This window comes from Syngnathus floridae, chromosome 9 (assembly GCF_059516105.1).
Source record: "Syngnathus floridae isolate MCC-2025c chromosome 9, RoL_Sflo_1.0, whole genome shotgun sequence".
NCBI classification, from domain to species: Eukaryota; Metazoa; Chordata; class Actinopteri; order Syngnathiformes; family Syngnathidae; genus Syngnathus; species Syngnathus floridae.
Genome location: NC_142421.1, coordinates 1,110,132 through 1,137,458, shown reverse-complemented (window position 1 = coordinate 1,137,458; position 27,327 = coordinate 1,110,132). Strand labels below are relative to the sequence as shown.

Here is a 27,327-nt window from a genome sequence, read left to right as displayed (position 1 = left end):
GGATACTTATCAGGAAGCGTGTTAGTCCAGTCCACAGGAATATACAGGTTATATTTATTGATTTTATTATTATTATTATTATATTATTATATTAATACTTTTATGATTATTAGCACAATCGCTATCTAATTTCCAATGAAATATGAGTTGAGCTAGTTCACTAAACGCTGCCATGTTGGTCAGTAGAACATCTCGAAACTACATTTAAAAAATATAGTATATATTCAATGCACCAAACAGCAATGCCACAAAAGGCCAAAGAAAAGGCATACACACATCTAACAAATGTTGAGGCTTTGAGATAAATGCTGATTTGTCATGTTTGTTATATGCACTTTCTGTTTTTTAAACCCCAGTTGTTTGGACCTGGTCAACATCCACCTTTTCCACGATGCTTCCAATCTGGTGGCTTGGGAGAAAAGCCCTTCCATCTACTCTGGGACCAGGCAGAAGGCGCTGGGCTACGTTTTAGACAGGTACCTTATCCGCATTTGTTTTCTTGTGACAGCCCGACGCATTGATCATTTGGTATATTGACAGAATTGAGAATAAAGTCGTCAGCGAGGGCTGTCCTCTACCTGCTGGGTTACTTCCCGGATAAATGTCATCAAAATGCACAACGTGTCCGCCTGTCGTCTCCACTTTGAATAACTCTACGTATAAGGGTGACACGCTTGAATTACGGGACACATTTTATTTACACCATTCTCTCTTTGATGAAAGAATGGCCCACCTTTTAATGGACAAGGATGTTTTCCTGCATTTTTATGACGCCCTTACTTAACTGGATTTACTGGCATGATGAAGATTCTATTTTGATTGAATCCTCCACTTTTATTATGGGTTTTACAGCTGTTTTCCCCCCTTCTACTGTCAGCTTGTAAATAGATGTAAATAGTTGAGTGTCAGACTTGTACTTGGGTGGCAGAAAGGGCTGAATGAAAATGCACTCGGCCGAGTGGCGTTTTCCACGCTCCCTGCTTTTAAAATCCTCACGTTTAACCTTGCCGTTACTTCTGGGTCATATCGTTTCGTTTAAAACTCCTTTTTATCTGCTCGGGCGTCGGGGCTAAGTGGCGCGAAGGAAAAGATGGGGCGCGTTCCGGACAGGCTAGGATGTCCAGGGGACGACCGCGCCTCTCTCGTTCACTTTGGGGGAACCTGCCGTGCGCAGATCCGGAGCACCCGAGTGAGAGAGAGGGGAAAGAAAAAAAAAAAAAAAAGCTGGCAGTGCAGAAGGAAAGGAGGTGGAGCACAAAAAGGGTCCTCGGGCTCTGTAAAGGGCAATAAATAATGGGTCGGTCCTTTCACAGAGGCTGCTAACCTTTTGGCAGCCACCAGCAAACTCCATTATCCTCTGCTGATCTGGGAGGACAATGTGCCCGAGCTGGGCTTTGAATGAAGTCCTACCACCAACAGTGTTCCCATTCACTGGCTGGTTGGGAACCATCTTTTGGACTATTGTCCTGAATGTGACTCCCCTACCCCCAGAAAGCAGAGCAGGAAAAGGGACAGGGGGAATATCTAAAGCCAATCCCCCCCTTCCTTTCCTTTCCTTTCCTTTCCTCTCCTCTTGCTTGCCTCTCTGAGCTCACATTGCAGGATAAGGAGAGAAGCAAAAAGGGCAGCACACCACCAGCTGAGCTCCACAAGGAGTCATTACAGAAGTCGAACAGAGAGCGAGAGAGAGAGAGAGAGGACAGATCTGGGCTAGTGGGCATCAAACCTCAGCTAACACCTTATCTGGGGCCCAGGCTGTATAATGCAGCAGCTTACAGCCCATTGAGAAGTGATCTGATCTGATAAGCCTTTTCCTCAGTGCCTCTTTTAACTGCTAAACGGTGTTTATCTCCAAAGTGCTTCAAGGCCTCAGGGGAACAATGCTGAGAAGGAACAGCCAGCCAGACCTCAGTATTAAAAAACCTACAGCTCTGTCACTCGGGCTCGTTTTACTTTGCCGAGTGTTTTGATGCACTGATGCAAAAGCAAAAACATTTTGCACCATTATGAAGTTTGTTGTACTCGCCGGCAGCAGCCATCATGTTTGTGCACTTGAATCAAGTCTCTCGACGCTATTTCAAGTGAGACAGTGTGAGATAAGAAGATGCCTATTGTGTTTTGGAGTTTGTTTCTTTTTTCCCCACTTCCATTCAGAGTGCTCAGCCTCATTCACCGAGAACAGTTTTACATTACAACTGTGAAATCCTGCCATAAAGGCTCCTTTGGTGGCACGCCATTATTTTCACACCAATATAGTCCATTGTCACAGTGCTGAAGTTAATTTGATCAACATTGAGGACATTTAGCGTTTTTGTTGGCTGAAAAGGCTCGTTTCATGCTCATTTCGGGACCATTGAAAGGCGGTGATTGGCAGAAAAATAATGTTGCCCTTAACAATTCAAAGCAATTAGTTTCCCATGGGGAGGCAGTGGGCCACACTGGCTACCACACAGCCATGCTTTGTCATTTTATGGACGCTCATCAGTCAAGTGTCAGAGCGGCTCAAAGAGCCCTACAACCTAAATGTTTCCCTTTCGGCTTTTCCCAGAACAACGGGCTGAAAGAGCCAGCGCGCATAGGCCGGCTGGTCTTCGGCCAATAGACATTTGAAGCGCAAGCGGGATGAATTGATTCGAATGACACTAGTCATAGTGTGTGGGTGTGTTCACGTACATATTAGACGCAATGTTTTGACATGAGTTACACTCCAAATATCTGGCATTCAAAAAGCAGCACGATTGGCACTATTCTTTGAGTGTCCAAATAAATGTTAGCTAAATCGCTTGCATTATCATTATTCTATTTGCACACTTTTAAAATGTAATGTGCATGTGTAAAATCTCATTTGTATATTTATTCATAAGATTGTTAGTTAATAATTTGAATAATTGTGTATATATAATTCAGTCTCTGCAGCCCCCGCCCGGATCTTGTACAGAACACCTGACCAGGTCCACTGTCAATTTCATGTCTACATTCTCAATAATGATGACGCTTTGTTTCGATGCAGACTTTCCATTCCGTTTCTTTGATTCAATCTGATAGCTGTCAAATTGGCCACTTGTTCTCAAGGATTTCTCACAGTTGTTCTTCCTTTAATTGACTTATTTCCTCACCTCTGTGTGACCGTCCAAACATCCCACACAGCACGCTCTCTCCTGTGTGCTGCTATTGCCGGAGTGGGCGTTGCAGAAGAGCTGTGCGGTGCAAACACGGGACGTGGGGATGGCCCGCTCGGCAGTGTCAAAGGCCCTGTCAGGGCCACCCCTGACCCATTCAGGAAGATGTCACCAAGCACATTCTTCACAATGTTTAACATTCGACCAAATTCTCCACATTCGCTGACAATGGACGGCCCAGCCATTGTGTGCAAAGTTGAATTTGCCGCTCCAAATTATGCAAAGTCATCTTGTCAATATCATCATGACATGAGCCCCACTTTCACCCTCTTAATCCCATATCGGCTGTCTATTACGTCCCAGTTTAGCTGCCAATCACGGTCAATAATCCCGCTCCAAGTCAGCCAGGAATACTGACTGACTGACTGACTGGAGAAAGAGCGAGGGAATGTGCGCTTGCTTTAAATCTTCTATCTGCTGGTTACGTACGTATCTGCCATTTGCCGATGCCCTTGGTGTCTTCATCCCATGCTTCCTTCAAGTGTTGCTTTGAGAGCAATTTAGATGCAGAGGAAGAGAATAGTGGTGCTTTAAGGAGCCTGGGAGCAGAGCTGGGGGGCCATATTATAAATTAGCGTCTGACCCCTGTCTTTGTGTGCCCCCACCCTCCAGCCCAAGGAAGGCCCTACGAAGGCCCAAGCCCAAACCTCAGTGAGAACGGGCCTTGTGAAGAGGCTCTTTCAGGAGTGTCACTGCACGATGAATTGGCCTGGAGAAAGCATGTTTATAGACTGTGTAAAGGAGTGTGTCTTTGTGCTACAATGTCACTGACACTGTTACAGTTTGCCTGAATGAACTGTGATGACGAGGCTAATGGGGCCCCCGGCTAAGGGTGAGGGTCAGCCCGCCAGCCAGCCAGTCAGCCAGCGGGGGTGGGTTGGAGGCTTTCTCTGGACCCCCCACTCTCACAGCCTTTTCACACCCACTAGCTGTAGCTAATGTTGCAATTCTTCGTTCCACACACAAAGGCAGGAGGGGAGGGAAAAAAAAAGTCAACTTTCACACCAGCGGGTCAGCATGAGTGCTTTAGGAAATGATCGTGTAAACAGAATGTTACCTTCTGACCTGTGGCTGATACCTTGGAGCAGCGGACAAAACAGCCAAGCTTTGGGTATTAGACATGGCTGTTAGTGGGATCAAGCCACAGAATGGCTAGTCTTGAAAGACGCCTCAAGGCAACTGGAAAACATACATGTCACACAGCGCTTTGACAGACAGCCCGACTCTATTTTTTTGCAGCAGAAGGAGCAGGCATGGGCTACATTATGTATTAACCGTCTCAGCAGTTTATGGTGCAAGTATTCATCCTTTTTACAGCCCTCAATGTAACCTAACAGGATAAAGTGAGACACACTGTGTTTCAATAGAGTTGAGTCTCTTTGCACCTGGATGTAAGGTCATTAAGAAAGAACAACAGTGCACTTTTAAGTGTTGGAGGATACAATGGGTGCATTTAGGATACTTACTTTTGGACAAGAGCAATCTGGTGACAATTTCTTTTTTTCTCATTCAACTGTTGCCACGTGAATTAGGTGAGGAGTAATGACAGATCATCAAATAAATAAATAAATGAATAAATAAATACAACTCACATAAGAATAAAGTGATATGTTCAAGTTCCTAACATAGCCACATTTTAAAATAGTAGCATTATTGTTATACATTCATATTAAAAGGTTTCTGTTTCCAAAACTACTGTAAAAAAAATCAAGCACATTATTATGTATTGATTATTAAACATAAAAAGTAGTTGTAATGTTTCATGTTATACTTATTTAACTGGACATCTTACAGTAGCTCAAGTTTGGATCGACAGTAAAAATTCCATTCCCGGTTCCATTGCAAAACAGAAAACTGGTAACTATTCCGTGCTCATTCATAATAATAATAAAAAAAAAATAAGTGCCGTTATGAAAAAGTCCGATATGCATTAAATATTGGCAAATTGCCTCAATGCTTTCAGTCGGCATTTGGAAGAAGCCGCTGTATTCACTCCACACTCATTTGCTCATTTATCCCACTTGCTCCTTTGGGCTCATGTCACTTTAATATAATATAATGTTGAAGTTATAGCTGCATTCCTTGTCTTATTCCTTCACCTTCCTGCCCTTCACTCTCACTGACTCACAGAGAGGAAGTGACCGTGCATTAAGACAGGCAGCCACAACAGCAAGAAGTGGCCTCTCGCTTTACGGCCCCATAAATATATTGTTAGCGCGGCCTAGGAAGTTCACGGCCAGATTTATCCACACGATTAGTAGTGATAGTGAGCCAAGCATCCTGAATCGTTAATTATACAAAGGCTCCTACATTCGCCTCAATTTCCAACGTTAACACAACCAATAGTTGTTCTAATTTGATCAATGTCAGTTAAATCTTATTTCCCAAAAGCATTTTGTCAATATTTACCCTTATTTCTTATTTTTGTTTCAGAATCGATATGTTCTCATTAGGGCTGCACGGGATTTGAATTTGAGCGTGATCACGATTTTGTCTGCCAAGATTCAACTAATCTGTGACCATTCAAAATGCCCGAAATCTCATTTGTATATTTATAGATCTGCTGCAAATCTAAACCAAGTGGTCAGCCAAAACATTTCAAGGACTCATTAATCTGCTTTAATAACAAGCCAATGCATCCCGGCAACTGGAGCCTAAACTCTTACACCTAAACTCATGCATAAAAATATGTCTTGCAAAATACAGTAGATCTCATGCAAACCATCTTTTCAGAGGAATCACGCCACAAGGTGGTGCTGTGACCTTCATCATCTGATGACTTAAAGCTGTGCAACGTTGAACTGTAACAGACAAAAAAAAGATATGTTGCATAGTTACTGAAAATAAATATAGACATTTGTATTTTTCAGAATGGAATATTTTCTGTTCAATTATGTAGTGTCAGGAAGCTTTTTCTGCGTGCATTCTTGTTTGTCCATCCCAGATCATCCCGCTCAATACATTTGCTGGTCATGTTTTGCAGGATCACGGACCAGCGCTTTGAAAGGGTGCCATATTTCGTCTTCGGGGATTTTAACTTCAGGTTGGACTCAAAACAGGTTATTGAGGTGAGTGCTCTTCTATTGTATTTGATGAGCCAGCAATCAACGTGCAAAACAGCTTCATGGTGTCTTTGTAATGTGTGAAAGATGGACATAGCTGTCTAATAATGCACTCAATGCAAGCAATGTAATGTCCTATCAAACTAATTGTGACGTATGTGAGAGAGCGAGCGAGAGACAGCGAGCGGGACTGCAATACAAAGTAGTAAAAGTGTTTTAGTAGCACTGTCTTTTTAGAGTTATGACTCATTAAAGGTTTCACTGTGGATGGTCCAGCTGTGTTTGCTAACTGTGCCTCCAAGTGCATTGTTATGTTTTGCTGCCATTCACTGCCCTTCCTCTCCTGCACCCTCCCTCCCTCCCTCCCTCCCTCCCTCTCTTCTTTCTCCTTCTCTTGGTGCAAATGAGGCCAGCAAGAGGCAAGGTAGTGCAGTCATTCAGCATTCCCCAGATGCGGGCGGGTGGTGGGGGTATCACAAGTCATAAAGGCACGCTGGAGACTCGGGGTGTTGCTTGATAAGAGAGTGGGAGAACCCCTTGTTGCACAATCCTCTCCCTCCGCTTGACTACAATGCTCTTGGAATCAGTGGCCCTGTTCAAGGTGTGGGCATTGTGCGCTTCAACCAAAAAGCCATTCACGAGAGAAAGGAGGAGGGGAAGTTTTCTGAATGGAGGGGTTTTGCTCAAATGGCTTAGGAAGGACTTCTCTCTGTGTGGTACACATGGCCTCAAAAGTTTGTGCGGTACATTTGATTTGGGTTTTCTAATTAGGTTACATGAACTCACAGATCATGTGAATGTGTCTCTTTGGAGATAATAACTCCAAGGCAAGGACTCTCAACAGATGCTTGTACAAACAGTGGGGCCATTGAAAAGTCAATCATTACAGTTGACTGTCACGTGGTGCATATTTAGCTTGCCGTAGTAATTGGATGGGTGGGTGGGTGGATGGATGGATGGATGGATGGATGGATGGATGGATGGATGGATGGATGGATGGATCTGCCATGCCTATAGTCCATAAAATACACAATATTGTATCATTAGCAGTACTCCACTCCATCCCTTCTTGAACACGATGGTATCATCTGATCTTCTCAGTGCTACACCTATGTACCTAATCTTGATAACTCTCCTCATGTTTCCTTTCTTATCCATTCTGCTCTGTGGTAGGTAAGCACAAACCTACTCCTTGTCTCTACCACACTGACATGCTGTTTGAGTGTGGTCGGGGTCATGACCCCTTTTCCAGGGATGTGTAAGGCTTGCATCAGTATGTGTCCATCTCTACCCCCTCCCCTCTACGCTGCTCCTTTCATATGCACCTTACCCCCCATTCACATCCACATTCACATCCAGGGTGAATACACACACACACTCATCTAAACTAATTTGTTAAGGCCAAAAGACTGCGAGGTACACCCACTTGAAGGGGGTGTGCCGTTAATGTTGGGGGGCTTTCGGTTTAGGAAGTCGACTTGTGGACAAATACACTCCCAAACACAGAAGTAAGTCTTGAGGAGTGTTTCTCAAACATATAGAGAAGAGAAAGTGATGATGTCATTGAGCTACCAATAAAGAAGCTGCTCCACTTCAAATAAAGCCGTCTGACCGACGCAGTGGTCAACTTGTCTGATTTAACAGCGACCGAGGTATTAGCAAGAGCGAGAGCTGTGATGTCACCAATAAACAAATGGCTTGCAAGCATGCCACAGGATGTAACTCACAGCCAGTAGGCCCTTTTAAAGCCTCTAATGACAATTAATGTCAAGCGGACAATTAGTGCACATCCACCAAAGTGTTTAACTGGATCGATGGCCCATCTTATCTGAAGGCACACGCAGGCCAGGCCAGGCCAGGCCAGGCCGGCTCTCATTTTCACTGGCTCCTTTTTGATGTCAGCTCTCCTGTTGCGCTGAGGGTTTTGTGTTTGAGGCTTTTAGATACATCAAATTGATTGTTCTTTTCTTTTTCTAAAGCAGGTGGGTTTGGAAAGAGGTGGCTTTATTATTGTCCCAGGGTAAATTCCAGGTGGCAAATTCCTGGCATGCTTGCGGCAGGATCAGTAACCAAAGGCCCACAGTGTCCCCTCCACCCCCCTTCTCTCTCTCCAGCCTGGGCAACCCTATTTATTGTGTCCGACAGAGGGAATTGGTTTCAATTGACCTCTATTTGGCGGCCCTTTGACTGGCAGACAAAGGACACAGCCACGTGGAGACTAATGTTAGGGCTGAGCAGCCTGGGGCCCATCCAGTCCCTTTCCTCATGCTTTGGCTTGATCATGCTTTGCATCAGTGCTAATGTAACATGAAACGGCAAAGGGGACCGTTTAGAACGTTTTGTTCTCTGCGGTTTCTTTTTGACCTTCGTCTTCACACTCTGGCTGGTGGTGATTATGTCAAAAGTAACTGTACATGTCCAAACTAGATGTGTTGTTCCAATAATTGCAATCAATAATTAAGATTTCAATTATTACCTAAATATACGTATATTTTTTTGATCATCACAATTGATATTTTTTCAGCAAAACATTTCATTTGCCTATGATTTTAAAAATAGTACATTAATGCAATTTTGCATATGATTGAAATTGACTCATGATAGCGTTGCCTGGTAGCAGCTGCTCCCCATAAAAAAAACAATATTTCTGCCTAGGGCAAATTATACCCATTTTTTTATACTTGAAGGTTGCAAACAGTTTTTGAAACAAAATCAGAAGCATAAGATGTATTCTGAGAATGCGCGAGTGAATGCAAGCGTGCATGTTTGTCACTGCGCATCTTTGACGTGGCCCGTAGCCGTGAATCAACTGCAATGGTGACAAGCTCAGGGCGCCATGCCTAGACTCCTAGTATATTTAAAATCCCTCCTAATTAAACTTAATAGAATGTAAATTTAATATCTGTAGAGAATGTACGCCGGTAGCGAGCATTCTCCGAGTCGTGGATTGATCGAGGCCGGCAGGAAGGTTAATTGCCGACTTGATCTACTGTCCCCACGACACGGCGTGCGTGGGGCTGTGTAAATCGGCCCGATCTGTCGCTACATGGCTAGCTTTCATTAGACTTTGCTTGCTTCTCACAAGAGAGCGTTTTGAATCAGCACCACCTCTCGGTTTTTGCTTGAAATGCAGAGGGAGCGAGCAAGCATCAATCTCTTGTCCTTTGTCCAGCATCTTTTCTCTTGCTTGAGCAGCATGAAATTAAAGGTGGGGCCCTTGACTAGCCCCTTTCCTAATGAATGCCTGTAAAATGCCCTTTAATGATGGCTTAACATGATAGATCATTCATTTTGTACAGATTGAAATTACCCAACATGCACTCACACACACGAACGAACGTACAAACAAGCTGTGGAGATAACATAATCGGCAAGTACTGTGACCACATCCATAAAGATTATTCTGTCATTTGTTTACTGCCAAAATATATTTTATTGTACAAATAGTTACTTGATGACAATCAATTGTTTTTTCAGAGAATTGATCAAGTCTTTACGAGTGAGTGTACAGCACATCCAACAGACCTCCCTCCACAGTTGTTTGTGATATTGCAAACATGTTCATTAACTAGTTTATGGTCGTTGTCGTGGTTGTTGAACCTAGTCTGAGTAAATAATTTGTATCAGTAACGGGTAAGCAATTTTCCCTTTTAGCCCGTCTTTGACAAGCATGTGTGTTACTCGCTAGCTATAAATCAAAAGCCGGCGAGTGTAATTAAGTGTACACTACATTAGTCAGGCTAATTAATTTTGGGGGCCATCCATCCATTAACCAGCGGGCCAGCACTGATTGGGCCTCTGTTCTATGGAACCCCAGCCCACTGCACCCCCCAGCTCAACACCAGGGATTTGACTTCACTCAATTCTCCAAATACAGTCATGTATTTAAAGACCCATGGTGTTACACATACTCATGTGTAAATTGTGCACACGCATGTAAATATGCACTTGCTATTGTATTTCTATCCATATCTTCTATGTATTGTTATATATATTTTATTTGTGCTTTTCAAGGTCCGTGGTTGTAATCAATTCATTGATTGGATCAGTTGTCTAAAATTGGTTGTTGACTAATCAATCCCCTTCGACTGCAATGCCATTCTGGGTGGAGACGTATTTGTAGTTTCTCGAGACGTTATGCTTTAGCCTACCGAATTAGCTGTCTTTTTTTCAAATTATATAAGACAATCATGGTGATGCTATCTGAATGGCCTGACTGCAGGTAACTCCACCCATTGACAGCACTATGCAAGTTAAACAGGGCTTTTACTGCCAGCTATGCTTGTTTATTGCCATATAGTTGATGCCAGTGCTTTCTTAACAATACAATGAAGGCATATTATCTGGCTGGAACAGTCCAATCTAACACAATGAGGAACCATTATATCACCGATAACCCATCTGGATATAGAAGGAGACTATTCCCTCTAGACAACAGTGTGTGTTGTCTCTCTCTCTCTGTTTGTGTTTGATGCTAATGAATATAGCGCCAAAGACACTAGGAAAAAAAAACTGTTGAGCTATGAGGGCTTAACTTGTGCGACGCGGCTTTGCTGGAAGTGATGTCCATATCATTAAAATGTTGGCAAAGAAAGAACAAGCAATGGCTTCTGTTGGACCCACTCATTAACAACAGGCCGTTTGAGCCCAGCACCAGCTATGCTTTTGCCATTGTGTCCTGTTTCTGTGACTGGCAACACCATGCCAACAGTAAGATGGTGTGATTGGCCAGGCCAAGGATGAGCGCAGAGCCTGGCACCAACAGGGCCTGGGAGGGAACATGGCCTTATAAGCCCTCGGCTTGAGTCCACTCAGGTGTCCTTTCATTCGGTACTGCACTGCTGTTTCCCACATGTAATCATAGTCAAAAACAAAGACAACTTGTTTGAGAATGAAGCAATACGACGCAGGGTGCACATGTACGTAAAGAAGGGCCCTTATGAAGGTCTGAGTTCATCGATTTTGTGCATGTACTGTTCACATTGATATATATATAAAAAAAAAAAAAATCTGAATCATTACATATTGGGCAAAACATTTGGAATTGCCCTGCAATAATAAGATGCAATAATAATAAACAAATATAACCTAAGTGCTCGGCCGGCAACTTCCCTCAGCCACACCCCTTTCGTTACGGTCATGTCTGTCACCTGCTTCCTCTCGTTACCTCATGTATTTAAACCCTGGCCGTGTGTTCCTCCTGTTCGGTGAGTACTGTTGTTTTGTGTTCCTGTCTGTGCCGTGTGTTTTTGTCGTCTGGTTTCCCCCAGGTCTTGTCCGGAGGCTCATGGCCAGAATTGTATCCTTGTCCAAGTGAACTTCCGTCTGTCGGTCGGTCGGTCGATGTGTCTGTCTGTTTACTGGCCGTGAGTGTCTATCCTGTCTGTGTCTTAGGTTCCCCACCTTCCTGCCTCCCTTCCAACTCCCTTTCCCTTCAATAAACCCCGGTTCAAGCTGCATTTGGTCTCAAGTCTTCCTCTTTTTAAGCTTTTGGTTCAAGGTTGCCGTACCGCCTCTTGTATTTGTTTGCAAATATTTCAACCACCGTTTTTTCCAATCGTGAAATTTGGAGATGCTGGCCAAATAATGTATTGACTGTGGGGGGTTGTGCACATAGCATCCATCCATCCATCCCCTTTGCATTGTAAAGATTTGACTTTGCTCTATGCATATGCAAAGAAGCAGTGTGTAAAAGAGAGGCTGGCTACACATGGCTGCTCACTCAACAAGTCCGTCCCAATTCCTATTCACTTGAGCAAAACCTTTAGCTCATGCTCTTTTAATGGCTTGAATTCAAGCCTTTGCAAAGTGCGAGAGGAGCGTGATGAGTAATGAATAAATTGTCTTTTATTGCCAAGCTAGAATTGATCGTCCTATCAACTTGGTGTGTACTCAATGTCATCTTCATCAGTGGCGCTTCGCATTGTTTTGCTGCCGTAAAGTCCGTGTTGGCACGGTGAGCTTTTAAACAGCTCTGCCCACTGACATTAAGTTACTAAGCTCCACTCACACCTGCTCGCAACTATCCCATCATATTTAAGAGTGCCCATTAAGGGCCACATTAGAATTCATGGGCTCTTAGTCCTCCCCGTGTGATTTATCAGTGATGGACATATTGACCGGCCCTTTTCGCAATCGGCTCCCATTTTTGTCTTAGTGGGTGCCCAAAACAATGCATTTCAGGCCCATTTATCCTAAAGGGCCTCCTTTTTTGGGGGGCTGGGGGGGTCTGAGAGAGTCGGGGCTGGCCTAACATCTGTTTGTGGCCAGAGCCAGGCGGGACCGGAGCACAGTGGGCCTCAGCGGCCCCCTTCTCCTCTCCCTGGGGGTCTTTGTTCCCGATTTCATGCTATCAGAGCGGCAGCATGTTTTCCTGCGCAGAGCTGTCAGCGGCATAAAAGGCCCTGAGTGGGGTCACATCAAGAGGGATGGGCATGAAAAATTGGTAAAATGTATCACAAAGCCCACCCACTAGATGGTTGCCTAGCGCTGGCTCTGCGGCGGGCGGGCGGGGTGTCAACAGCCCACCCTTCTCCCACTACCTTCCTCTTTCCCTTTCCCTGGGCTGAATTACACCTCTCTCAGCCCATCATTAAGATGAAATGATGCAAACAAATTAAAGGGTGGTGCTCCAATGAATCAATGTTCTTTGTGTGAACGGGGGGGGGTGGCTTTTTATGCCTCACTGGGGTCTTTGCCTCGCTAAAAAAAAGCTGCTCGGTCACCTGCCTGTATGAAATCGGCTGGGAATTGTGGGAAGCAACAGACAAATCTTGTAAAATCACTGCTGAATAGACAGAAGAAGGAATCATTTGTCTGGCTAGCTGCTCCGTATGAAACTTTTCCCCCTTCCTTTTCTTTCAGTATTTGTTCCATCTCATTCTTTGTGGAACGCCCGAGTAATGAACCCACAGGACTCTGCATTCTTATTGGATAATCACTAATCACTGAGTGCCTCTTCGATATCCAGTAATTGACTCAGCAGCAACAGATTACCTCACTATCTGTTTCCTTTAATTGATTCCTAACTAGAGCTATGGTGGGATAGGTAAATTAAATGAGTGCAATGTTTTTTAAGTGCTTAGTAAGTGTTTATACTCCATCAATAGTGAGTCTGTTGGCTATATTTAAATGAGATTCAATGGCCATGGCACAGTTGGACCTGAATTTGTTTTCTCATTAACTGGACAAATGTTCTCTTAAAAAAACAACCATAAATGGCATTTCTGACGGCTTGCTTTCAGAACCGCAGCTAAGCGCATTGCTCCGTGATGGGGGCAATTGAGTAATCTGTGCATGTATGTATGGCATTATAGAGAGGTCAAAAGAATCGGCTACGTTAAACAGTCTTGGCGACATCTGCCGCGGTTGGTTTCAAAATGCTGACAAGAAGGGGCAGGGGAGGTATCTCCAATGAAAATCCCTCATTAGCTTTTCTTTGTACAGGTGGCCGTAATGTGTCAAGAGCCCCGGCCAGCTTTGAGACAATGACCTCCTCTTACTGGGGCTAATGCGCCACAGAAGAAGAACCCACCCTCCTTTTACTGCTACTACTTTACACAGAGACAGAGTCACAATGAAGCATCTGGTGGTCTTTTCCTGCATGGAAAAGCTTTTCCATGCCTATTGTGTTTGGCGCTATGAATGTCTGAAGGAGAAGCTTTCCACATTTGGGAATTTCACTTATCTTATTGGACGGGGTTAACCCAAGAGCGTTTGGAGTATGTTCCCCAATAGTGGTTTGTAACGTTGAGTATAAGTTTGGTTGGCTCGTGCGTTTTTACGTGAGTGTGTGTGTGTGTGCGTGAACACCCCCTCCTCGGTTGCAGGAGGTCGTCGGGGTCAAAGTGATGAATTTTTATGGGCCTGTTCCCTGTGTTTCAGCCCTGTCTCTTTCTCTGCGCGCTGCACTGCCTCTCAAAGACATCCATGCTGGGCAATTTGTCCTGCGGGGCCCTGCAGAATGGGCCAGCAGAGAAGTTAAATACCAGGGGGGAACACACACACACACACACACCAAACATAGACATACATTGGTTTTCTCTCTCTCTCTCTCTCACACACACACACTCACAAACCCCGAGCTCGGTCCTGTTGTCTTGAATGATTTGTGGCCTGTCTATTATCTATTCCAAGAGGACAAATGCTTTTGGCTGGTTTCTGGAGGTAAAACCCAAATGGCAGCCCTCAATGCTCGCCATTGTTTTTAGAGAAGTTTCCCAGATGTTATAATGCACAAGATAAATAGGGCACATTATCGCCATCTCGCATAGCCTTTTACATCTCCAGAGTGTTTTTTTTGACGAGGGCGTGGCAGCTCAGAAGACCTCCTAGGGCGCAAGCATCGCTAACAAAACTCACAATGACGCAGTCCGGCGGATTGACAGGAAGAGTCGAGAGTTTCTGCTTCACTTGCCGTTAAGGATGTCGGCTCAACAGTTGATGGCGGCCGGGTCACGCACAGGCTATCTTTGCTCTTGATAATGTGTCCACTCTCACCTCACCTCCATTTTGAATCCCAATCCTGTTCTGTTTGTCAGTGATTAATCTTTGTTTGGAAGCATTAAATTGGCCAGCCAGGGGAGGCAAGAGTGGATGACTCTGGCTTGTGTCCAGTCACATTGGGTGGGGAGAGTCACCACTGATTTACTGGCTTTTGGGTGTAATAGCTGGCTGTAAAGTAGAAGGCCAAATTTGTTGAGACGCACCACTTGGGCAGACATAGCAATCACGCATGCACAATTGCTATGATGAACGACGGCCAACGGAGGAAAAGTGATCGGGTGCTAAGCTATTTTGGTTGAACATGCCAGCGTGGCTGGCACGCGTTTACTTAGCTGGCAACGGAAAGAATGCCGGATTCTGACAATGCCACTGCGCTTGTTGACAAATAGGAACCTTGTCCGCTCATCTAGTCTCCCCTTCTGCAATCGCAAAATTCCATAAGATGATTTGTAAGTAAATTGAATAATACTCCTTTCTTAATCATTTCGACTTGAAAAAGAGAAATCAAGAAGATGAATCCGTTATTAGATTTATTTCATTCTACTTGTATTAAACATTTCAGAAATATTTATACCATCAATCCTTTCATGCTTGACCGCAGATTACTTTGAATTTCAAATTAGTAAATGAAAAGTACGACATTTGAATGAATCCAGCCCGGGGCAAAGCTTTTCCCCATTCTAAAATGGGTTTTAACTCTTCGTGCATGTTGTTAAGAAACATTTGAATAACAGTTTGAAAAACAAACTTGACTTTGATGACAAACAAGCAGTGCTACTACTGCTTTTATTTGGTAGCAGACAATGAAGACAATGCTGTCAAACACTTATCAATCATGATTTATTTTTGGATTGGAAATCATAAATTATCATTTATGCAGAGAATGCAGAGGAAAAACATTGCTGCTAAAGGGGGAACACAAAGTCTTCTAAGAAAGTCATAGTAGTCTGAGAACTAATGCGAGTTGCGCAACACATTGACCATCGACACTTCATACATACTAAAGCAGTCGTGAGCGTAGGCCAGTTTGATTTTTTTTTTTTTTAACCTATTGGAAAGAATTACAATGAGTTTCGAGCACGTGTGTGTGAGAGAGATTAACCACAGTATATTAATAGTATTCAATTAAATTAAGTTAAAATGATATGTCCCCAGGGGGTAGTTTAATGTAACAGCTGTTCACAAAAGAATCACCGAGCACGCTACAATATGCGTGGCCCTCCCTCAAAGGGGATGAATGAATAAGGAACACAAATTAGAATACTAATTCAACTTGCAACAGGCAGTGTGGCTCTTTTGTACAAAAAATAAATCCATTTCACGTGGCTGCACATTGGCCAAATATGATATGTTTTTAAACCCCCCTACGATTGACATGGTCAAATGTGGGTTGGGTTTCTCAGTGTTTAAGTTTGGCATAGTGGTTCACCTCCATCTGCTGGAAGGACCCGAGACAGAAGGCTTGGGTGTGTGTGTGTGTGTGTGTGGGTCTTTGGTCTTTGAAGTGGGGCAGATTGCTTTAACCTCTCCACTAAAAGGAGCAGCTGGAATAGAGAGCTCCTTTAAACAGCCGCTTCCTCCTCCGACAGTCATGAGATTATACTCCATTGATGCATAAAGCCAGCGCCTTTCTCGGCAAGCTCCCATCCCATCCCATCCCGTCCCTCCCCCGGCTTCTGGCCCTCGACAAACACTCATTGTTGACCTGTGACACATAATGCAGCAATGTAATGCCAAGTCACTTTGCAGGATCTGATCAAATGGCCAAATGACTGAAGATATCCTCCCTTCCTTTGCTAATATCACTTCTCAGGATCGATCAAAGCGTGTCTACGTTGCGTGTGCTTTTGAATGCGATGATCAGTTTAAAATGAATGAATGAAATAACAGTGCCAGACCCTGGAAAAGGGAGCACCGGGCAAAGATTGTCTTAGAGAAGGGGGAGCTGTGGCAGGTGCGTTCCTATTTGCTGCCACCATCTACTATATCGCTACTATTGTTGCATATATCTTCATAGTTTTGCACTCAAGCAACCAACAAACTGAATTATTGAAATAAGATAGCATGCCTGTGTTACAGGTCTTTTTTTTAATTTTCATTTTACACACCAAATAAGCCACAGTTATATTAATTAGAATATGTCAATTCAATTCTTGCCTAATTAGGAAATAATGACTGTTATTTTTCATATGTTCAAAAAGGAAAAAAGTGAATGCTGTATTTTCTAGTGCTCAGTGACAAATTCTTCTGAATTGAAAAAGATGATTTTCCATGAACGTAAGGAACAATGACTTTTGGACTGAGAAAGTATCTCTTTGCCCTCTCACTAGTGCCTTCTTTGGCCTATTCATTGCACAAAGCTGCTTAAGCGCACTTAAGAGCATTAGCATTTCACTGCCAGGTGACCATATTGACCCTGCATTTGGATTGGCTAAATAAGTGGAAGATGGAGCTATTTGTCAGGGATTTACAAATGTGCAGTTGCGGTTTAGTCCGAGACGGACGCGGCGGTGGCGAAATCGAGTCGACGCTTATTCCTCTTCTCGACAGTTGGGCTTCTTTAGTGTGCCATTTCTTCCTGGCCAAAAGCAGCCTAATTTGGGCCCTTTCAGTTCAAAGGGCTTTTTCTGTTGGCTATATTAGTTTGACCCGATTATCTAATCTGTGCTTTGAATTGCAATCAGCTCATCCAGTGTGTGTTGTGTGCTATGGGAACCACTGGCTCGGGGATTACCTCATTCAACTGTCTTCAAACACAGATGGTCCAATGTTGAACTAATTGTTAAAAGAGTCCACAAAGGGGAATTTAACCATATACACAGTGCATGGTGTCACGACATTGGTCCCGAAAGGACAGTGAGGTGATCATATGGTTCTTTCAAATCATTCCAATGCTTTGTGTTGCCGTCATTGTTTGGCAGCACACAACAAAGGTTACACAGGGAATGACAGTGACGGTATTTAGTTGTCCAGAATAAGAATAAGCAGATTGTCTTATCTCTTCCTTTTTCCCTTTCAGACTCTGTGTTCCACCGCCACCATGCAGACAGTAAGGACCACGGACACCAATGAAGTGCACAAGCTAATATTTAGGGAAAGTGATAATGACAGAAAGGTAAGACAGACTCGAGATGCGTCATCATGTCACTATTCGGTTCAATTAAAATGAATGTAAGCTTTGACTTCAGCAAGGTAAACCTGTAGAAAGTTGCATGGAGAAATACTTGACTCAACAGAAATGTGGTTCAAATAAATTGTACGCGATCCAACTTATTTGGCAATACAAGCATGTTTTCATTGCTACGTTGAGTGTGATTTGATAATATAGACGCGTGTAAAATGAAGTGCGCAACACTGCAGCCAGCGCCCAGCGCTCTTCATTAGAGCTCTAATTACTAAGTGCTGGTCCCATTAGTAATGGTATTAATCAGAGGTCCATCTCTCTCTTGCCACCCATTCAGGTCGTCCTTCAGCTTGAAAAGAAGCTTTTTAGTTATGTCAACCAAGACGTTTTCCGGGAAAACAATGGGACCTCGGTAAGTCACCCGAATGCCTCCTAACCTTTTGTATATTCATCCACTCTCCATCATTTCTTCATTCCAAGTCACTTATTACAGCTTTAATTTCTTTTATTGACCATGTAGACTTTCTCTCCCCAAAGTATAATGGCTACTATGGCTGCTGTTGATCACGTTTCACATTGATTTTCAGGACAATTTAAGAGCATCTCTTTTTGTTGTAGTGTATGGCAAATGAGAAATTGGTTGTTGTTGTTTTTCTTATTGTAGGTGTTATGCGTTCAATTATATTTGAAGGGACAGAATATGTCATTGGGTTCCATTTGATTGTCCATGTCCAAGTGTTTATATTAAAAATGTACTGTGGATCAAATAGGATTTTTTTTTTTTAATTTATGTATCTTATAGCACGTAGAAACAATTCAATTTCTAAGTAGACGAATCCGAGCTGCTCTTCCCTCCTCCTCCTCGGCCAAGTCAGACAAGATAGACGACATAATAGGGGCTTCAGAGATAATCTGATGGTCTGGTTAAACACACCATGTTATGATCCTTATAAAACAAACTACCTTTCCAAATGGATAAATATCCCTCCTCCAGTTGGAAAGGGGAAGAAAAAAAAAAATCATTGCGCCCTTCATCAACTGTGAGACTTGTACCAGCTTGACAGAAATTTAATTCGAGGCAGCGCTTAAAAATAATTATTGTATTTTGAGAGGAGTAATCATTGGCTGGGACATGATTGAATGTGTCCATGCCTATTGACTTTTGCTATGATTAATAGGTTTGTTTAGTCGATATCCCCATCGAAATTGTATAATTAATTATCCCCGGCGCTGTCATGGCGGGACGATGGAGAGCCCTGATGAGTATTTGGGAAGATTAAATTTTCCGGGCTCTTGTGGCGTCAAGGGGCACGGCGGGGCTCTGCTCCAGTGGAGAGATGGAACTGTGTGCACGTGCGTGCGTGTGTGTGTTTTTTTCATGTTTGTGTTGTGTACAGTCCCCGCATAGTTTCTACACACACATCCGTGCCCATTGATTGTGTTTCAGAATCTCTTTATTGTAACTTTATCAGTGTAGCGTCGGCAGATGGGGGGGCGGTGGTAGTAAGTGATGAACCTTGCTGTCGTCTGACCTAGCCTCTTTTTTTTTTCTTACGCCAGCAGCATATTACTCTCAAGTGCAGAGAGAGAGAAAGGTTCCAAGCAAAAAGAAAAATATATAAAGATGTTGAAAAAAGATATAAATATGATACAAATATTTCTAAAGATAACTCCCAAATAGCAATGGAGAAGCTATGATAAATGAAAGCTGACTATCCGAGTGAAATCAATCATTTGCTGTCAGTACATGTGGAAAAGACCTCATGTACTTTAATCTGATCTTCAAGATTTGAAAAGTTACTCAAAGGCATTTCCTTCCGTGCGTTAAGCCAAATTGCGGACTTGGTGTCCTTTTCCTGACATGCGTCTAACTTCTTTAGCACCTAATTCACTTATGGTGGAAATGAAAGTTCAGCAGTGCAGCTTTGTTTGGTGTGCTCTCCTCCCTCCCTGGCTCCCTCCCTCCCGCTCGGTACCAATCGGCCACCTCTCTGTCACTCCCTTTATGGCTTTTCCACACCAAATAATGAAGGTCCCATAAAAAGAAGGAAAAATATTGCCCTTGCAATGAAAGCCAAGTATGAGGTGTAAAAATCAAATTAAATGACCTTTCACCTCAACATTTATTGATGGCTTTTAACGGCAGCAGGTGTTGTCACAGAGGATATTTGACAAGATTTAAATCAAAGCACAATTACAGGTGGCCGACAAGTATGCCGACAGAGGGACAGTTGGGGGCCCACCGCCTCACATTCCCCCCCCCCCCCTTTTTTTTTTTTCCCCTAGCCCTCAACTTCCGGCCTCAACCATCAGCCGCCTCTCTGATTTAGGATCAGATTTTTCATCCAAGCAAAGTCAGAAATTCCAGCTCTTGACAGGCTAGTTTTTACCCTAGACACTTCTTCATCTCCCCCCTGTGTGATATTGTACTGCATCATCCGGCATCACCTCCTCCACAACTCCCAAGGTCATTTCTGCTTGACAAACTACTGTTGGCTTTATAATGTCAAGAGGCCTTGAACCAATATAAGCTGATTTTTAAAGCAGTCACCCGCTGCCGCCGCCGCCGCCGCTGCAGCGGCAGAGCATTATGCTTAATTGACCTGGGATTAAATGTAGTGTGAAATTCTGGCGTGCGGTCTTGTCCGCTCACCTGAATGAATTACTCAACATTCACTTAGAAGAGATGGCGAGCACACACGGCCATATGCCACTCATCTGCTGTATCAACTCTTCCACCCACTTAAAGTATTTGTATTATACCCCATTTACCTCAATCAGTGTCCAAGCCTCAATCTCACATTAATATTAATGATACGTCTAATGTGACCACCGAACAGAATGTAGATGTAAAATGCTACGTATTAAGATTAGAAAGTCCATTAGATTCAATTAGATTAGATCCTTAATTGATCCCCAGAAATATCATTTTTGTTGTCATTCACAAGCTTGCAGTTGGTATGAAGATCAAATTGACAGTAACAGTTACAAATACTATTTTTTTTATTCTTTATTTTAACAGCATTGGTTGTTTTGATTAAAGCACATCAAACTGAAGTTGACTTAAATTTTAATTCATTTGCCGGACTGCTTTGTTTGCCTTAATGTGCCTTGAACCCAAAAAAAAAAGACCTTTTCATTACACTGCTGTGAATGTGTGCCTTATTATTTGAATTTTATTTTATTAGCTCTTGTAATGATAATAGTGTGCGCGGCAACAACATTTTGATTGTTTTGACACTCGCGCGTGCTGTGGATGGATGGATGGTGGCACAGGGTGGACAGTGGAGCGTGGGCTTGCATCCCATCCCATCCCATCGTCTCCTCTGCCATCCCTCATCCACAGTGTGTGAGTCTCTCCTATGACCCCGGCAGCGTGAGTTTGATGAATGCGTCGCATCTGCCCTCTTGAACCGCAGAGACTCCGACCGGGAGGGCCCCGCTGGCTGCAAGTAATGGCCACTGTTCTACATGGCTGACACATAATCACAAATACTAACACACAGCGCCAAGACATCCGACTCGCGCTTACGTGTCAACTCGGCGACCATTTGAGTCGACGGCAGAAATCTGTCAGGCCAGGCAATTGTTCCTCTCATATTACAAGCCTTGTTCCCACTTTCCTCTCCAATAGAAGCCATGTCATCTCTGTTGCTATTTCATCTTGTACGCGTCAACGTAGCGCCGTGTGTAATACACCAATGTAATGTCATTAATGTCCACTCGCCTGTCCGCTTTGCGTCAAATGCTTCTCATCGCGGGATGGACAGACTGTCGTTGTTCCCCGCTGTGGAAAATGTAGCACGGCCCGTTTTGCAGTCAAACCAAGCGTCCCACATCCAAGAGGATGTTTTGAAAGGAAAAAGGCCCGGCCCGAGCCGAGCCGAGCCGGGCCGGGCCCTCCAAGGGTTGCTAAGAGAACATCGCTGTCAGTCCCTCAGGGAAGCAGTCATGCAGGTGCCATAGCTACCTGTTCATCTCCCAGATAATTAATGTATACAAGAAGCCACTAATTGCACTTTTCACTAATGATTTATGGCTTTTGTGAAAGGGGGTAAATTGGGGGACGTGTGTGTGTACACTCTAGCCAGTGAGTACAGCTGGGTGAGGAGACATGATTAATGAAGAGTGTGGAGATGGACTGGCACTGTGGCCAGAGAAGCCCCTTGTCAGACAGGGCAACACACACACACACAGACTGACAGATATTGCCCGTGTTGAGAAAGTGTTATTCAATTTTTATTGCTGTTCTTTTTAACGGTTATTGCAATTTTGTGTTGTTATTATTGTTGTTGTGAATGTTCATTAGTGTTATTATTATTTACAACTGTATTGACTACTACTAGGCAAGGCATGTTTATTTGTATTGCACCATTCATGCATCAACAATTTGTAAGTGTTTTACAGAATTCAAAACAGTTAGATGCTGTTGTTGACATGAATCCGTTCACAACTGATTGAAAGTATGCATTTAAAAGAAACAGACTTTGAGAATACATTTGATTCTTTTAAAACAAAGACGGCAGTGGAAAAAGGTTTTTTGCATCAATTGGTGTGGCTCAGGGTGATAATAGTTTGGGATTTTTCAATATGTTAGTTTTTATTTTGTTTTGACTTTGGTAGTGTTATGTCAGTTAGTTTGAGTTAGTATTTGGACTAGGTCTGTTATTTTTATTTATTTATTTTCAAAAAGGCTTCATTTTAATTTAGTTTTTAGTAAAGGTTTTTGCTTGTTTGGTGTTGTGTTACAAAGAAAGGTAAACTACCATTGTCTAAAGGCTGTTTGACTTTCCTTCTTCTGTCCAGCAGTACCAAAATAAATATAAATGACGAACCCTGAACGCGACAAAAACAATGAGTATTTTTCCCTATAATTGCAGCTATAGTTCCCATTATTTTTTAATTTTTTTTTAATAGTTTTTATTTTATAATATCAAATGTTTTTGTGCTGATTTGTGAGTTTGAGAAGTATTTTCCACACCCCAAGCTGAACTAAAGGCTGCTCTCGGTTTAATGAATTGGACAGAAGTTGCCTCACAACGAAAAAAGCCTCCTCAGGTTGAAAGCTCAGCTTTGGCTTTTCCGCGGAGAGTTTGTTCCACAGTAAATACGGTCCAGACGTATGATTGAGAGTGCGCCGCTATCTGTCAGCTGGGCAATTGTGCCCCGCCCGCCTCACGCCATAGGCCCCATGTCTCAGCGACCCTGCGCGGGAGAAGCCATAGCGATAATGGATGGATAGTAATCAATCAAAGTAGTCACTATTGGATTTTGCTGTTATTGAGTAGTTTGTGTCAGTGCAGCTCTTCTATCAGAAAAGCTGTCAAAGATAAAATGTAAGTTGTCATTGCCTGTCTGTCTGTGAACACCTAGCAGCTTTCCAAAGCCCAATTTTTAATGTTGACACATAGAGTAGATTAGGGTTGTGTTGTTCATTTGAAGGTTTGGAGTAGCTGCAAAATAGAATTGAACTGCTTGTGTCTCCCTGCACCCTTTCAATTGTTTTGTGTTTGTTTTTTTACCTCCACAGCTTTTAGAGTACGACAAAGAACTGTCAGTGTTCAAGGATCGACTGCATGAATTGGAAATATCCTTCCCACCCAGGTACGCGCAAACACACACATAATGGATATTCATTCAACACTGTACTATACTTTTTCTTTTTTCTTGTACAAACTTATCAGCTTACTTATATTTACAGTAAACAATTTGAGCTGCAACCTTTTTTATTCAATTAAAATTCACGCCAAACATTAAACAAAATTCCCCCCAAATTTTTCTTTGTCATGATAAATCTACTGCATTATATAAGCCAAAACATAGGTCATGTTTTGTTTTGCTTTACAATTGGCAGCGTAATCATTTTTATTAAGATCAGGCAACAAAATGTGATGAAAAATGCAATTTCCCACTGCATGCATCTTGTCATGTCAAACATGTATTTTACAAATAAGGTGTGCAACGTACACAGTAAAATCATATTGAGCAAAACTGAATACAAATTGAGTCTGTGCTATACTTTGAAACTTTGTATACAATGAGTTACTGCAGTTGCAGTAGTAGTACAGATTTGTTTATGTCCTGTCGTAAAATGTTGGCTATAATGACAAAAAGTAAAGCCTGAAAATGTTATTTTATCTGCCCGAAATAATAATTCATCAATCATAGTTAAAATGTTGACCACTATGCCATCTAACTTGTTATCTAACACAAAACCAATGAGTCATTTTTCCATCTAACTTATCTAACATAAAAACAATGAGTCATTTTTCCAAAACGGTTTTATGGCAGTTAATGGATTAATCATCAATTGGCCTAAACATCTTTCAATGTGGGCGCGCATGTCTGAATTTGTGTCACTTCCTTTTTTACGGGATTAATATTGCTGCGTCTCAGTGGGACTGGGAGCATGCGGTCTCCTCTCTTCTTTCCTCAAACAAATGCATTTGCAATTAGCCCTTTCAGAAGGAGAGGGAGGGAGGGAGGGAGGGAGGGAGGGAGGGAGGGAGGGAGGGAGGGAGGGAGGGAGGGAGGGAGGGAGGGAAGGAGGGCAAATACGCTGTCGGCGTGGAAATATGTTTCGGGAGCAGCGCGTTAATGGCGCTTGACCTTTGCCGTTGCTTGTGACTCAATCAGCGCAGATAATGAAACGCTGTAATCAAACAATAATTACTTGATAAACTGCTCTGGTGGCAGGCACATGGCTACGGGGATTTTATTCTCTGTGTGCGTGTGAGAGACAGAGAGGAGAGAGATTTTGAAGTCGTTATCAAAAGCCATGTGTTGTATGAAGTACTCAGTGTTGAATTTCAAATTGAGTTACCTACCGTCTGTGTGTGTGAGAGCCCGCCCGAGACGCAGTAGGTGTGGGTGTGTGTCAAGGTTCTGCCGGTCCCTGTTTTTTAAATGACTGTGTGTCTTAATCAGGGGCCCCATTTACATCACTTTGCATAAGTGACATGCCGATTTATTGTCCTTTTATACAGGATGACATTTGCACCTATCCATATAATACTTAATCATCTTTCCACGGGGAGGCATGACTGTGCCGCCGCCGCCGTGTTGGAATACAAATGATTTCCTCATGCTTGAGGTGATGATGAATCAAATAGATGAAACCCAGGAGCAGCACATGAAATTTCATTTGATCTACTCTGTGTGTGTAACAAACCACATCATTGTCAAGGCCCGTAATGGGTCGCAGTGGCCTAGTTAAACTTAAACAGTCCCCCCCCCCTCCCATTTCTCTTCTACGCACACACACACACACATAGACACTGATCATGGCACATTGCGGAACCCCTCCTCCTGTCAGCTCTGCCTTGTGCTTCTTGAGCAATCAAGCCTCAATGATTGTTCTCCATCACATAGTCTGCTCCAGACCAGCCCCTCACCATCTGTGGAGTAATTACTCTTTTTAGTGGCGGCCATCAGAAGACAACCTCACACACACACACACACGGCTCACTTTTGTTCAAATCTATAAATCAATTCTGTTCACAAACATTTCATCTGCAAGTGAATTTTCTCTGTTGTGTTGTGCTGGCGTAGAAATCACAAAGTGAGATGGAAAGATTACACAGATGCACTTACTATTATTGCTATGGTTAAAAATGATCTCTGGCCTTTTCACTAAATGAAGCTTTTATTTTTAAATGGTTATTCAAATTGACTTTTGTGATTTTGCGCCAAACTTAAGGCATTGTGAGGAATTTATAAGAGCGGCGCTTTAGTCCTATGCCAAGCAAAAAAAACGGATCAGACAAAAACGATGGTCCGTTGACAGGGCGGGTCTGAGATGTGTTGAATGTCAGACACAAACTCAATTCTGTTTGTTTGTCTTGCCGGAGGGATTAGAGAGGATGTTGTCAGAAAAACACAGCAACCAAAAGGATGCAACATGCGTCATTAGTTTCATTGATCTAACCGGCGTGAATATGACAAGCGAATCATCTTTCCATGCTTTTTATCCAAATTGTAACTTTTATCCCACCAGAAATATTTGTCTGTAGCAATTTTTCTTGTGCAAAACTTTTGTTGTTTTTTTTACTCTCAAAAATTGTCTGTCAAAGTTGTTGCTGACAAGTATAAGTACTCAAGCACAGAGGTGAGGAATTTACCCTCAACTTGTCATAGCTGGCCCCGGAGCCAATGGGCTGCCATGCGCTGATCAGCCACTGGGCCGGGCCGGGCCGGGCCGGGCCGCCAGCACACACCGACCGACACTTGAGTTGTGAGGAGCAGTACACTGGCCATATTCTGCAGTATGGCAACCATACAAACATCACTTTGTAAATACAGCGCCCTCCATCATCATAGGCCACTATCCAGTAGATGTATATTCCAATAACATCCTTGATCAGTCCGACATTGGGCAAATTTGATCTATATATCCCGTAAAACATACCACAGCATCACTTATATTTAAACTTATTCATGCATTTTGATTGATTTAGTGGAAAGCTTTTAGTATTCCTCTGATCCAATTTATTTGCTCCTTTTTTGCACAAAATCAATGGAAAAATTAAATCGGGAGCCCGCCGTCAGTTGGGAATGCAGTGGACAGTCAGAGCGCAACAGAAGAATGTATTCACCCCCTAACATGGTTAGTGGAAATGGCCTTTGAGAAAGATTTTGACTGACATCCACCAACAGTACGAGTCTACCCATGTGGCTGGCAAACCATGAGTGATTTCAGGGAATGAAAATAAAAGTGAAGCAAAGTCAATTGAAAGGAAGCATGGAGAAAGACACATGACAGCAATGGGTCTTTTTCCTCCAAGAAAGAGAAAAGCCACTGAAGATGATTTTCCAATACATAGAAATAATTCCCTTTCATGCTCAAACTGTACTGACATAAATCAGTACTGTCAATGTTTTAATGAAGCTGCATCACTCTTAAGGCGCTTTAGATGTGATGTGGAATCAAAGCCAAGAGAGCCAGTAGAATAGTCAAAGTTATGTGGTTTTTTTTTTGCAAGTCTAGACATGGATAGAGAGAAGCGCAGACCTCTTGCTCTGGGGTCAAAAGGTGACTTGCTAGATGCTTACTGAAAGCTCCCCTAGAAACAACCTGGCCATGTTAGCTTCTTTTTTTTTTCCTCTAATCCTAGAGACGAGGCACAAGGGTAGAAGTAAGACACTATTTCAGGCAGAATCACCTTGGCCATTTCCAAGAAAGATATGAATAATTGCACACGTGGCCTTCCGCCAATTTCTCAACTGCTAATAAGTGCGCTAATAAAGAGTCAATTTCCAGAGCAGTGAAGATTTCTTTCAAGTGGCAATTTACGCAAGCCTGTTTTCAGCTGAAATACATGAAAGCTGCTCTCACGTTTTCTAAAACGGTAGATGCCATGTTTGAATCTCACAGCCGAAATTCAATTTCATCCATAAAGATAATGCATTAGTGCACAATAATAGTGTTTCTTCATAATATGCCAACCTGGCATGCCTA

General features: G+C 43.0%; 1 protein-coding gene across 2 annotated transcripts in view; it reads left to right on the top strand.

Moving 5' to 3' along the window:
* Nucleotides 1–27,327, top strand: part of inpp5a (inositol polyphosphate-5-phosphatase A) — a 76,369-nt gene that overhangs the window by 38,616 nt on the left and 10,426 nt on the right. For both annotated transcript variants that reach the window (XM_088385898.1, XM_088385899.1), the window contains exons 8-12: nucleotides 357–476; nucleotides 6,163–6,247; nucleotides 17,766–17,861; nucleotides 18,208–18,282; nucleotides 23,401–23,474. In XM_088385898.1, coding sequence (XP_088242024.1) covers nucleotides 357–476; nucleotides 6,163–6,247; nucleotides 17,766–17,861; nucleotides 18,208–18,282; nucleotides 23,401–23,474 — 450 coding nt within the window. The remainder of the gene's footprint in view (nucleotides 1–356; nucleotides 477–6,162; nucleotides 6,248–17,765; nucleotides 17,862–18,207; nucleotides 18,283–23,400; nucleotides 23,475–27,327) is intronic.